Below are 13,160 nucleotides of genomic sequence, written 5' to 3'. Positions count from 1 at the left end.
TGATAGGAAAGATGAAATATCCACAGAGAAAACAGGTGGCAAAAAGCTGGAAGACATTCCTTCCATTTCTACAGGTAAAATCAAATCTGCTTGCTTGCATCTGTCCATTAAATAGAATTGCTAAACCCAATGATTCATACATCTTAGAGGGCTGTAATTTAAGGAATGGAGTAGAAGCATGACAAGTTCAGTGAAGTACAATGAAAATGCTTTAGCAAAATAATCTATAAGAAGCATTTTTTGATTTCTTTACAGCATGTCTGCTACTCAAATGTAGCATTCCAGGTTTGTTTGACAGTCTTTAAATGTATATGTTTCCCTAGTTTTAGGAGAGTAGAGAGTAGAGCTAATTTTGCTTCGATTATGAAATAACATTTAGAGTGTCAGCTGCTGGATTTTGTTAGCCAAAATAAGCAAGCAGAAGACGACAAAGAATGACTTTATCCAGAAAGTCACAGTGATGCCAAGACATTAATTTCAGCATATTATTCCAATTAGACCTACCAACAGTGTTGTACACTATAGTTCTTTAAAATAACGTTAGAAATTTATGCAGTGATAAAAATCTGTAGATATAAGCATTTTGGTTCAAGGAGGAAACATCCTACACACATATTTTTATGAGGGCCAAATATGATGGAATCTTAATGATAGCAACTTCCAGCATGGTAATTTTGCCTCTAGCTGGAAAACTCTGTCAAAGCCTCTTGTTACTTTAAATTGAGTGCTAATGAAAGGTGGCTAACACAGAGACAAAGATCTCCATTGGCAAAATCAGACTTAGACATTTGGTGATATATAATGCGGTATGACAGGAAATGATCCAATATTATTATTTAATTCACACAATTTCATTGATGCATAGTCGGTGCTATTTTTGCCTTCAGTCACACACACGCAATGCTACTGAGGTTTTGTTTTTATTGCATAAAAAGTAGCAGCTTTACCCATGCTATAAGTCATGACCACCTTTCACTGGCGCAGGCTTGCACCCAAACACGCCCTCCATAAGGAAAGTTTCTCCAGCAAGCTGACACCTGACCAACACAGAAAGGGGAAGATTTTTGCTGTGCAAACCTGTTCTTGCCTGATTTTGCTTTAACCCCCGCCCAGGTTCCCCTGGCGCATCTCTCTCTCCGTATGCAACAGTACCTAATGGCACGCTGCTCAACGAAATTGTTAACGACACGAAGACTCCTGTGAAGGTGAGGGCAGCCTATTTTCCTGTCCCACTATTTTACTCACCCCTTCTTTTTGGGCTCATCTAGCAGAAAAGAGGGGAAAGCCTTACAAACACTTAGTGCTTATAAACCATGAGTGCTCCACTCTGTTACTGCTGGTAGGACTGAAGGGTTTTATTAGCATCTGTTCTGTACTGGAGTAATGCAAGATGTTTCTTGCATGCATGTAGAAATTATAAAAATATGGCAACCAGCTTTTAGGCAGAGTCTTCATTCTTTTAATGAAGGGCCCATTGCCTATTTTGCACCATTTTGTAACCTTGTTCTTCATTAATGATTTAAAAATGCATACCTTCTGAGCTTTCCCCTCCACTTTGAGACTTTTTTGACTTTCTAAAATGTTTGCCTTTCTAGAGCAGCTCCTCGACAAGTCACTCTGGGGTTTGGGGTTTTTTTTGTTTGTGCATACCAGCTGTAGGAAGAGGCTCATGCCACTTCCTCCCCACTTGGGCGAACTCGAGGTCTCTGTGCTGCTGCCACCAAGAATTTGAGGGCAGAAATGCTGGCTGAAGCCTCACCAATCACACCCCTGGCAATTCACCACCATTCTCCATCCCACTTCTGCAAGCTTCTCAGCTCTGGCACAGGAATTGCACCAGAGTGATCCCAGACAAATGCTGGTTTTACTGTCCAAAAACATTACATCCTCAGGATCTAAGAAAGCAAAATAATCTTAATATTCTCAATTGAGTATTACCTACCTGTATCATAGCTGTTAGAGTGAAAAAGCAGATAGAATATGAGGAAAAACTGGTTTTAAAAGTCTCATATTTGTGATGTTTGAGGTGTACTGGGAGATTGGCATTAACCAGTTCCTCCATGCTATAGGTTTCCTCATTCTTTCTCAGCCCAGTCCTTTGTGACCAGCTCCCTAAAGACTGGCTCCACAAAAGTCATAGGGCAGCTGTATAGAAAGTGCATACTCCTCAATCTTCTGTTTACATGACAGAACACTACAGAATGCTCTTTCTCTAGCTGATGAGCCATATTTTTATATACAAAACATAAGTTCCTCTAAACCTGGGGCATCCTAAGGAATGACTTAGCAGAGCTGCGTTAAGCAGAATCAATGGGTGCAGAAAGTGTTCTCTCCTGTTTTGCTCATTCTTTATTATATTAACATCTTATTTTCTCTCTAATCCCCTGACACACTGTAATTGCACATATCTCTTGTTCTGCTTATTCTTGGAAGCTATCAAGACCTAGGTGTTATGTACAGGACAGATGTCTCTAGCAGCCTTGTGCCAACCCACCTGGCAGCAGAAGTGGAAACCCCACCTCTCTGTGGGATTCAGGCTGATGAGCTTGCTGCTCTTTTGGGCTAGTTTCTTCTTGATCATTGTCTTGCTCTTGTTGTGTTTGTTTGTTTATCCAAGGTATAAAAAGCCTGGCTGAGAGTAGAATTGTCCTTGAGAAAATAAAAGTATAAAAAAGTGCTTAAAGAATACAGAATATGTAAATATTGCTAATAAGTATAAACATGCAATGTACATGCAGTACGTGCAGTAAAGAAAATCTTGTTTTGTGTTCTAAGATCTTCACATTTTTAAAAGAAAAACTTTATAGAACCCTGAAAGGTTTTATTCAGGAAAAAAAAAAAAAAAAAGGCTTTCTTGTGTAATAAAATACACTGGCAGTGGAACGCAGGGATGACATCTGTTAACATTAGTAACAAGATTTGTGAAGAAGGACTAAGAAAGTAGGAGTTTCCTGGGTGGCCTCTCTGCATCACCTCTTCAGGTACTTGCATTCCAAGACTTGAAATTTGAAGTTTGTGAATAAGGAACAAGAGATACCTTCTGATCTTAAAATTAGTAAATGTGTAACTCTGTATCTAGGATGAATTAGGAAATCTTTCTGAGTACATTCATACTGGCTTTCCTCCTTGTGGACAGCACATCGTAGCCTACAAATGAATCGTCTTCCGGAGTTTCACATTATTAAAGGGAAAAAATTAGTAAGTGTAGGCCAAAACTGCAAATAACATTGGGAAACAGCACACAAGAGTACTTTTAATAACAGTAAAGTCAATTGCACAGGAAAGGTGTAACACAAGTAGAGCTAATTCTACTTTTTTATCAGGAAAAAAACAAATGCAAATGTCTGAACATGAAACAGTGACAGATTCTGTCAGTCTGCTCTGGCTGACCATGGGTTTTCTGAGGGTAGGATACCAACCAGCTTTTACCATTTGCTTGTCACTCTCCTTGGTGTCACACACTTTCCTCCAAAGTGGCAAGTAAAGCTATACGACTTTAATGACGATGGAAATAAGAAGACTTGGTAACACTCTCTGTGCAAGAAATGGCTTGATTCTCTTCATCACCTTCATTGCTGCATATCAAAGGCAAATCTCAAGTCACAGTAATAGAAACTCGTTTGCAAAAGCAGAAGATCTCAGCCAACAGATGTGGTTAGGAACCCTCACCTTTTGTAGGATATAGTTCAGAAAGTTCTTTTGGGGATGGGCTTAAAAGGGAACCCTTCTACCTATTAAATACTGAAATGAGGGGGAAAAAAATCACTTAGTTGTATTTCTCCCTTTTCTTTCCTCTCCTCTTCTTTTCCAGGAGCTGGGAACAAATACAGTCCCAGAACTGCCTGTGGAGCAAATGGTAGAATTCAGCGTCACTCTCACTGATCAGGAGTATACAGCTGAACTTAGTGATCCCAACTCCCCACAGTACCGACAACTAGCTGCCAAATTTCAGCTACAGGTAAGGAGGCTGAGTGAATGCCAAAATGTTGGCTTTGTATCTTAGCTGAGATTCATATTATGAAACTACCTTCACCATGAGAGCAGCCCTGAGGAGAAGGACTTGGGGGTGTTGGTGGATGAGAAGCTCAACATGAGCCAGCAATGCCCGCATGCAGCCCAGAAAGCCAACCGTGTCCTGGGCTGCATCAAAACCAACGTGACCAGCAGGTCGAGGGAGGTGATCCTGCCCCTCTACTCCACTCTTGTGAGACCCCACCTGGAGTACTGCGTCCAGCTCTGGGGGCCCCAGTGCAGGAGAGACATGGAGTTGTTGGAGAGAGTCCAGAGGAGGGCCATGAAGTTGATCAGAGGGCTGGAGCACCTCTCCTGTGAAGACAGGCTGAGAGAGTTGGGATTGTTCAGCCTGGACAAGAGAAGGCTCAGGGAGACCTTATTGCAGCCTTCCAGTACCTAAGGGAGGCCTGCTAGAAAGCTGGAGAGGGATTGCTTACATGGGCATGTAGTGGTATGACAAGGGGTAACTGGGTTTAAACTAAAAGAGGGCAGATTTAGATTAGATATTAGGAGAAAATTCTTCACTATGAGAATGGTGAGACACTGGAACAGGTTGCCCAGAGAAGTTATGGATGCCCCTCCCTGGAAGTGTTCAAGGCCAGGTTGGATGGGGCTTTGGGCAATGTGGTCTAGTGGAGGGTGTCCCTGCCCATGGCAGGGGGGTTGGAACTAGATGATCTTTGATGTCCCTTCCAAGCCAAACCATTCTGTGATTCTATGATTCTATGATTCTATGATTCTGTGATTCTGTGATTCTGTGAAACAGAATTAGAATCTACTGCCCTCATTTGAAATAGATGATTCCTGTTGTCTCAAGACCTTCCATTTTCCTTCACGTATAGTCAGCTTTCCCCCTGGTTTAGGCCATCTGTTCAGCCACCAAGCTAACAAGCCAACTTCTTTGTTGGTAGTAGAGCCTCAGATAACATGAACAGAGTAACTTTAGGAATATCATTTGGGCTTAATCAGGAATTCATGGACATTACTTTGTCATAATTTAATTTCTACAATAAACCTAATGAGAAATGTAATATAAATGTTAAAAGTAATTAGCTACTGTTGTCTGAACTATTGTTCAAAGGACTTTGAGTCATTTTGTTGTGCATTACCACAGTTTCTGTAAGAACTGGGACATCTGTGGTGTTCTTGTATAATTAATAATATTAATTGAATATTCAAATATCAATTTAATAGATAGCAGTTAATGACTTGAGGTTCCCAAAAGGTTTTCTTGATAAAATTAACTAAAGCTTCTCATCAGTTTCACGAGTGTTCCTTAGTGCAAGCTATTTCACTATCCTGGTTCAGTTTCATATATGCATAGAAAAATGGTAAAGGATGTGATGGTACAGCTGATAAAAACTGGCTTCTCTGGGGATTTCCGGTATTATCTTTAAAAAGAACTGCTTGCAGACTTTGTTTACTACAGTTATAATCATGTAACTCAGCAATCTGATTTTTAAGTTATTTCATTAATTTCATTAACAAGAAGGTGAGAGACGCAGTTTTGTGATTAATTTTTTTTTCATTGTCATGAAATTTTATCTGACCACTTTAAAGAGTCATTGTTGACATTCACTGTTGAATAGAAAATGATTTGTAGTCCAGTACCATGAAATACATCTGACCTTCTTCAAAGATAAGTCATGGAGGAGGCAGAGAGCAATCTTGATACAAGACAGTTTTACAAGTGCACTTAAAGAGTGAGAGTCAGGAGGTTGATTCAGAATTAAAACCTTGTCCAGCTACATAAGCTCCTGTACAAATCTCAGAGAAGCCCTTGCAAAGGCTGGGGCCATGGAGTACCAAGCTCAGTTTCTAATTCATTCCAGGACACAGCAAGAGGGAAGAGTAACAGCAGACATTACAGTGCAAATGTTCAGAAGTACATCTGTACACCACAACAGACATTTAAAATCACATGAAAAATGGAATGCAGATTCAGATGCTTACACTAGTCAGTGAACAGGGATTCATTTGGCAAAAGCAGGAAATAGGAAGCTACACATGTGCATACAGTTAAAAAAACCCATCAACTTCATTATGATATAACGAGAACCAGGAAGAGACTGAACAGAGCCCGTGCCAAGAGTCAGCTGGCAGAACATGGCTAAAACGGGATTCAGTTGCCTACACGTGGACATCTGGTGCCATTTCAGGTGCCCCAGGTTATCCCACACATCTGCAAGGGCCCCTCAAATATGAGAGAGGTGCACTCTTTTGAACCAGCAACTGAGCACCAGATGACCTTAAAGCATCTAAAATGATAGTGCTTGCCTAAGTTTAGGAAAATTAATTGCATCCTAGTGAATTATGCCCTTAATCTCCATCACCCTCACTGAGCATTAGTCACATGAATAACATTTAAAATCATCCCACGGTCTACTTGCTACTTCTGCACCACTTTTACTAAGTCGGATGAAGCTCAAAATGAAGTATTTACCTCAGCTCCTTTCCTGCTGTCCTGTTGTGGGCAACGGGCAAGAGGAGTGTAGATGTTGGCCTCATCTTTTATGCTAGACTTCAGCTTCTCTTCTGCATGCTGTGATGAAAAGGACATCTAGGCTGATACAGTGTGGCTGATGCCTAGTATTGTAATAATATACTGATCTTCTGCTGCTCCTTCTTCACCTAACCTACGTTAGAGATGCAAAGAAAGCTGAGGGTTTGGCTGCCCGCTCCCTACCAGTTCCAACAAACTCTCGCGCATGAACAAATGAGTTTTAAATGTATGCTGGGTTTGTACAGAGGAGTCATATAGCTAAGGAAGAGGAAAGATCGCCACATTAATTCATACACTTTTTAAGTGATATGATGAGTTACAAGGACCTGACTTCTCAAAAGGTTTTTTCACTTCAAGTGCTGAATTCCCTCAACTCCACAGTCTTTGCTTACAGATGAAAAGCTTGGACAATGTGTTTAACATGACCAGGAAGTGAATCAGAACTGTGGAACACTGTGTTTAAAAAAAACACCTTTCCTCTGACATAATAGATGTACATAAAATATTTAATTTGACTTAGCTGTTTAAATGTTGTTACAATTGGAGAAGACCAAAAGATCAACCAGCTGGATCTCAAAACATTGTTAATTCTTGAGGTGCTGATAAAAACACTTATTATGCTAAAGTCTGAAAAATGTATACAGAGTTCACCTTTTCTGCTCATTGTTTATTCTTCATATTGTCTCTTCTATTCAAAACCATGCAATTGTACAATCATTTACATTAGAATTAAAAATATATGAAGTTATTCTATTTATACAAGACAGTTAAAACTTTTTTAATTTATAAATGATATGTCAAATAATCTAAACCATCTGCATTTGGCTATTTCTAAATAATTAACAATTTACAGTTATGGTGACTTGAGTCACATTTTAATTCGTGAACCAAAACTGCTGAAAATGAGAAAAACATTTGATTTACGTTATTTGACTTGCTCTATTATGAACTAGATATTATCACTGACTTATACAATTACATTACTAAAAAATGTTGTGTTTTGTGCTTCGTTTTGCCACTTAACAGGTAATACAGGCAGCATATACAAACCAAATGCTATGTCTAAGTTGAGCTTTTTCTAAAATATGAAAAATATTGTCTAGGTAGTCAACCTACGTTTAGTGGTAGAATTTACACTGAATTAACGATTTTCTGTTTTTCTATAGATGCAAAAAATATTTGAGAAACTTCCAGGATTCAAAGAAATCCACGTATTAGGATTTAAGTAAGTAAGAAAATGGGACTCATTTTTCTATTGGCCACCAGGATTCTCCTCTTCCTTCTTTCCCTCCAACATGAAGAGACCTCTGTAATTGTGGGGTGTGTATTGCTATAAACCAGGAAATTAGTTTTCTGGGAACAACACAGAGACAATATGGAGAAAAGTGCAACCACATCCCAAGTGACACTATGAGGTTTTGACTTACTAAGCAGAAGTAGCTTTGATTCCCTGAGGGGTGAAGTAATTGATAAAGTCTTTGAAATTGTTTGCTAGCAACATTGTATTAAGGAATTTCTTAAATGACAAGGTATAGAGAATTAGGAATATGATTATTTAGGTGGCTACATTTTTGCGTGTGGATCCTGTGCCCTGCGTAGATCACGGTGAAGTTGCCTTGTCAAGAGAAGGTTGCAGGAGGATACATGTTCACACATATAAAACTTTTCCAATAAGTGTTTTCTAAGTGTTTCAAACAATTAAAAATGTTTCTTTTTTTTTTAATTAATTTGTGTTCTGTCTTGCCATTTCTTTTAGTTTTAGTTTCCTTGTGTGCTTACTGTTAATAAAAGCTACTGTGTATTTTTCAATAGAGAGTCTAAAGGGGAGTGGGGATCAAAAACTGAGTATTTGATAGGATTATGCTTCTATAGATAAGAGCACATTATGTAAAGAATCAAGGGGAAAACAAATTACTAATGGTAAGAAATAACATAAAATTGAAAGGGAATAAAGAGCAGGGAAAAAGACATAAATTCATGTGGGCTTATGGCTCAGAATCAGGAACATTCAGTCCTTCTAGTAATACTTAATACATGGTAAACAACATTCGTATCGCAATGCAATTTTAGAAAAGAGCATACTTCTCAGCTTTTTTTCTCTCTGCAAAATTGCTGGGGAAAAGGAGAGAGAAGAGCAAACCACAGTGAAAATTAGTTCCTTACATTTTTATAATGAAAGTAAGAAAACAAAAAGCTGGCTACTGCAGAACAAGCAGAGACAATCTGTAGTAGTATCTCATAGTTACAGCTTGCAATAACTAAGGTCTTTCAGTTGGGACTCCAGAAGATCTGGGATCCATTTCTCTTTAGTATCTTGATCTTAGGAGCTGATATCAAAATACATTCATCACTGTGGAAGACCAGGATTGCTTCCCATCATCTAGTAATTTAGTTAGCTCCTGAGAGTTACAGATCAGCAAAGACAGGTGTAGCTGTGCATTCTCCCTTAGCCATATTGGTACGTATATTAGCCGCATTTCCCACAAGGCAATATGGAAGGACAACATTAGATATGCTAGAGAATTCATCAGGGAAAATGACAGGGCATTTTATTACAGAAGGTCAACGTAGGCATGTCTTCCAGAGATAATCAATAGGTCAAGTTACCCCCATGACGAGGATCTGAGTAAGCACCATGTGTGGTAACAGTAATAGTTGTTACTACTGTCACAGGTGTTCGTTGCCACCATAAAGATCTAGATTAGCGATGGCAGTGCTCAAATTGCACCATTTGTAGTGGGAAATAGGAAAGCAAATATTTCAAACTATCAAGGTAAAGTAAAATTCCTGTTTCTCCACTCAAAACATAGAGACTCTCATTGTTTGGAAGGGAACAAGCAGAGAGTAGGCTGTCATTTTCACACAGAGAAAAAAATTTATAGATGACACGTGGAAGATGAGATAAATTGTCAAAGATGTTTTTGATGTACGACTGATTGATTTACTGATATACATGCATCGTTGTTTTTCTTTCTTTTGCAATGCTCTATCACACCCTTTCTTCTGTGATGAAATGAAGACAGAAGAAGGAGAAAGATGGGTAATTTGTCTGTAATTCATAATTAAGATTAATCATCTTATAGACTAGTAGATGTAGATAGATACATAAATAAATGTTCTTTATCTTGATGTGACAAAGTGAATTGACTCGTGTTCTGCCTAAGTACAAAATCTGTGACATAAAGCAGCAGGGACAGCTTTTACCTGAATCTGAAACATTCATGCAATCAAATTTTGTCAGGATCTCTCTGAAGGAAAGAAAATTGTTTGACCTCAGAAAATTCATGTTCAGATGAGTAAAGATCTCTCTCAGTCATAAACTGAAAGTGAAAATAATAAGGAAACTTCATATTTAAATTTTCATTTTTGACCTGTTTCCTAGATGTATTGTCATATACACATCATCTTCAATAAGTATGTAGAATTTGATTTGTTACCTCCGTTATCAGGCCAGATAAAATGCGGGAGCTTTTGACTGGTAATACAAATAGCTACAGTATTTTGTTGTTGCTTAAAAGTGCTGCTGGGGAATAATTTGTCTAGTAGTTCCAAGAATTTCTCTTTCACTCATAGTTTAAAAAGAAGAATTTTCTAATGCTTTTCCTAAATTTTTGCAATGTCATATAAATGTAAATACATAGCACATACTAGATAAAGTGAAATTCCTCTCTCTCCAGTTATTTGATAATATAAAAAGCAACATAGTGGAGTGCAAATGTTTTACAATGTACTCATTATTTTTCATTTTAATTAGATGAATTTAGCACTTATGAAAAGTGATGTATTAACAGTTGTGAAAATTTGAGACTTCTGTTAAACAAGTACATCTATGGAGAAGCTATACACATTCATTTGGACTTGGAAAAGCTAACTCCCATTGTGAAAAGTGATTTGCTTGCCACGTTAGCTAACTTTCTTGCTGTTCTTCAAAAATGAGTAAAAAATTGCCCCAGATGTGATAGGATTTTTGCTTATCTGTAGTTTTATGAACTGATTAATCCCTGTATAATTAATAGGTGATTATGGTTTCTAGTAATCCCAGCATGCATTTATGACTGTTTGAACCTATAATTAACGACTTCAAACTATATTACCAGTTCTACAGATCTCTGAGTAGTCAGATTAAACTGGCTTATGTTAGGACATTTTTGTAATTTTCTTCAATATTGGAATTTTTATTAAAAGTTATGCAGAGAAGAAAAAAAGGTTTAGGTACAGCAAAAGTAATTTGAAGATGACAATCTCATTAGAAAGAAGTATATCTGCATTATTTTTACAGAAGATGTTATGTTTGCATATATGTTTGTTTGTTTGTGAAATCAGTCTTCATCCAGTAACTGATTTTGCTGCACTGGGCATTTTTGCATCTTCTCCTTGCAGATCAAGCAGCACTATAGCACGATATGTGGTAAACTTTGAGAGAGATGGCTCAGAAATCAAAAGCACAGCAGATGACATCTCAACTATTGGGTCTAATAAGGTCGAAAACGAAAAAATTCCACTTTCTCCAAATGAAGAGAGGGAAATATCAGCAACTAAACTCACAGTAACAGACCTTCAGCAACTGGTTGCCATCGCACTCCATGAAGACCAGTCCCTGCCGATGGACCTTGGGACACTTCAGTTTACCGATGGTCAGTAGCCAGGCACAAGTCTGAACCTTGCCCTTTCAAACTGATGCAATTTCAGTAAGGTCTCCTTTGCTTCTCTAACGGGTTGTTTTCATTCGATGTATCCCATTCTCCTAAGCGTTGCATAGCAGCCAAAGGATGCATAGATCTAAGTTAAATTTTATAGGCAAATGTGCCTTTATAATTATACAGTCTAACTTCCAATCACGTTGGAGGATCTATTTCTTGGTTATTTGTTTAGAAAAGCTGGATATTTTGCACACTAAGACAAATAAGGGGGGAGGAGAAATACTATGAATATTCACTATCTCATTTTAATTTTCCACTATGGACAGCCTCCTTTTGTTAATAAGACAAAAAGTGACGGCATCCTCTAACATAAATTTCGCTTTCTGAAAGCAGAGTCTCAATTGCAAACAAGCCATCTAACCTCCCGGTGAAGTCAGAGAGACAGACACCTCAAAGAGCGTTTGATCCCAAGCTAAAATCAATGGTGTGAATCACACCGTTAAGATGCATTTTGCTCTCTGAAACACAGGAGGAGCGTAGATGATGAGCTGGATGCGAAGGTTGAAGGGCTGCATCCTGTTCAGTAACCCAGCTAATAATTATCCCCTTATTGTCCTTCAATGATTTTTTTCAAAGCTAGCATAGCCCTAGTTTTGGGGAGGTGAGTTAAAAATGGGGAAAATAGTTTAAAATATTTTTTCATATGTATATTTACCAAAACAATCTTAAAATTTTAGCTCTAGTGTTTTATTTACAGACAGTGGCATTTGTTTGCCAAAAAAAAAGTATGAACTAATATTTTTGGGAAGAATAAAATGTCATATTTTAATGTAGATTAAATATCCCAAGAAAAAAATTCATGGATATAGAACACTTTAATAATAACTATTTTAATCAACTTTTTCCCACTGGTTATTTTTAATAACCAGTTTCAGAAAACAGCTTGCATGCAAGTATGTTTGAGGAGCTCGTCCGAGGGGGTGAAGGGAGCAACTGGGCACCGAAGCCAAAACACTGAGAGTAACAATGGTGTGGGTTCTGGGTAAAACTGGAAAGACTTTAGGCTTAATGAACACCACAATATAACAACTCATCATAGCCCATGCAGATTTAACTGAGCGGTTCATTCTTCAGCTGATTTTAAGCTTTCATCCATGGTTCAGCTCTCTGCAGACCTATCCCATTTATACTAAATAAAGAGTACAAAGAATACTGCATATAAAATTCCTGCTTTCCTCATAACTGCCAGTTTAAATGGAACTTTATGCCTCTTTCTTCTTAACATGTATTTTTAAAAGTAATTATTTGATGGAAAATAGTTTTAATACTATTTTTTACTGAATTGATGTGTTTTGATCAGTCTTCAGGGTGCCACTGATGAAATATTGTGCGCTCGCTCTCTCTCTCTCTCTATATATATATATATATTTATTTATTTATTTTTCTGCAGAATCTATTATACCACCTAGTGATTTTGATAATGATATCCAGGCTATGGTCACTATTCCTCTGGCAGGCCCTGATTTGGTAAGTTAATACTGGTTGTCACATTTATTTATTTCTCCATGACAAATGAAATTAAACAGTATTAAGATGTACATAAATATACAGAAAAAGGCTCTTATGCTAAAATACATATCTGTCTTTTATAAATGCTGTAAGCATGAAAGCTGTGGTGTTACACTGCAACAGAGAATGTTCTTTAGAGCATTCACAGGTGAATATTACTGCTTGATTACCTTTTCCAGTTTTAATTACAAAGTGAATGATGTCTCACCCGTTCAGTAGCACATCTCAGTGACAGAAGGAGAGCAATTGACAGGGATAGCGAAAGTCCTTTTTCTTTGATCATTTTTGAAATTACAGGCGATGTAATTAGGATCACATGCGGATGCCAAACATTTTATACATCCCATGCCTTCACGCTGAATTAGCTGTTTGCAAGCTCCTGTGGCTAAAGATTATTGGCCTTTTTAGCAATGAAATTTAAACATAATAATGAA

The 13,160-nt window shown here is 37.8% G+C and overlaps 1 protein-coding gene across 1 annotated transcript in view; it reads left to right on the top strand.

Moving 5' to 3' along the window:
• Window positions 1–13,160, top strand: part of IMPG1 (interphotoreceptor matrix proteoglycan 1) — a 58,765-nt gene that overhangs the window by 19,382 nt on the left and 26,223 nt on the right. The window contains exons 5-11 of the mRNA XM_054821414.1: window positions 7–74; window positions 1,114–1,205; window positions 3,812–3,958; window positions 7,684–7,742; window positions 9,537–9,557; window positions 10,898–11,151; window positions 12,608–12,684. Of these exons, the coding sequence (XP_054677389.1) occupies window positions 7–74; window positions 1,114–1,205; window positions 3,812–3,958; window positions 7,684–7,742; window positions 9,537–9,557; window positions 10,898–11,151; window positions 12,608–12,684 (718 nt within the window). The remainder of the gene's footprint in view (window positions 1–6; window positions 75–1,113; window positions 1,206–3,811; window positions 3,959–7,683; window positions 7,743–9,536; window positions 9,558–10,897; window positions 11,152–12,607; window positions 12,685–13,160) is intronic.

The sequence above is a fragment of the Grus americana genome, chromosome 3 (assembly GCF_028858705.1).
Source record: "Grus americana isolate bGruAme1 chromosome 3, bGruAme1.mat, whole genome shotgun sequence".
Classification (NCBI taxonomy): domain Eukaryota; kingdom Metazoa; phylum Chordata; class Aves; order Gruiformes; family Gruidae; genus Grus; species Grus americana.
Note: the sequence above shows the minus strand (reverse complement) of the source record. Positions and strands in the feature narration are given on the sequence as shown.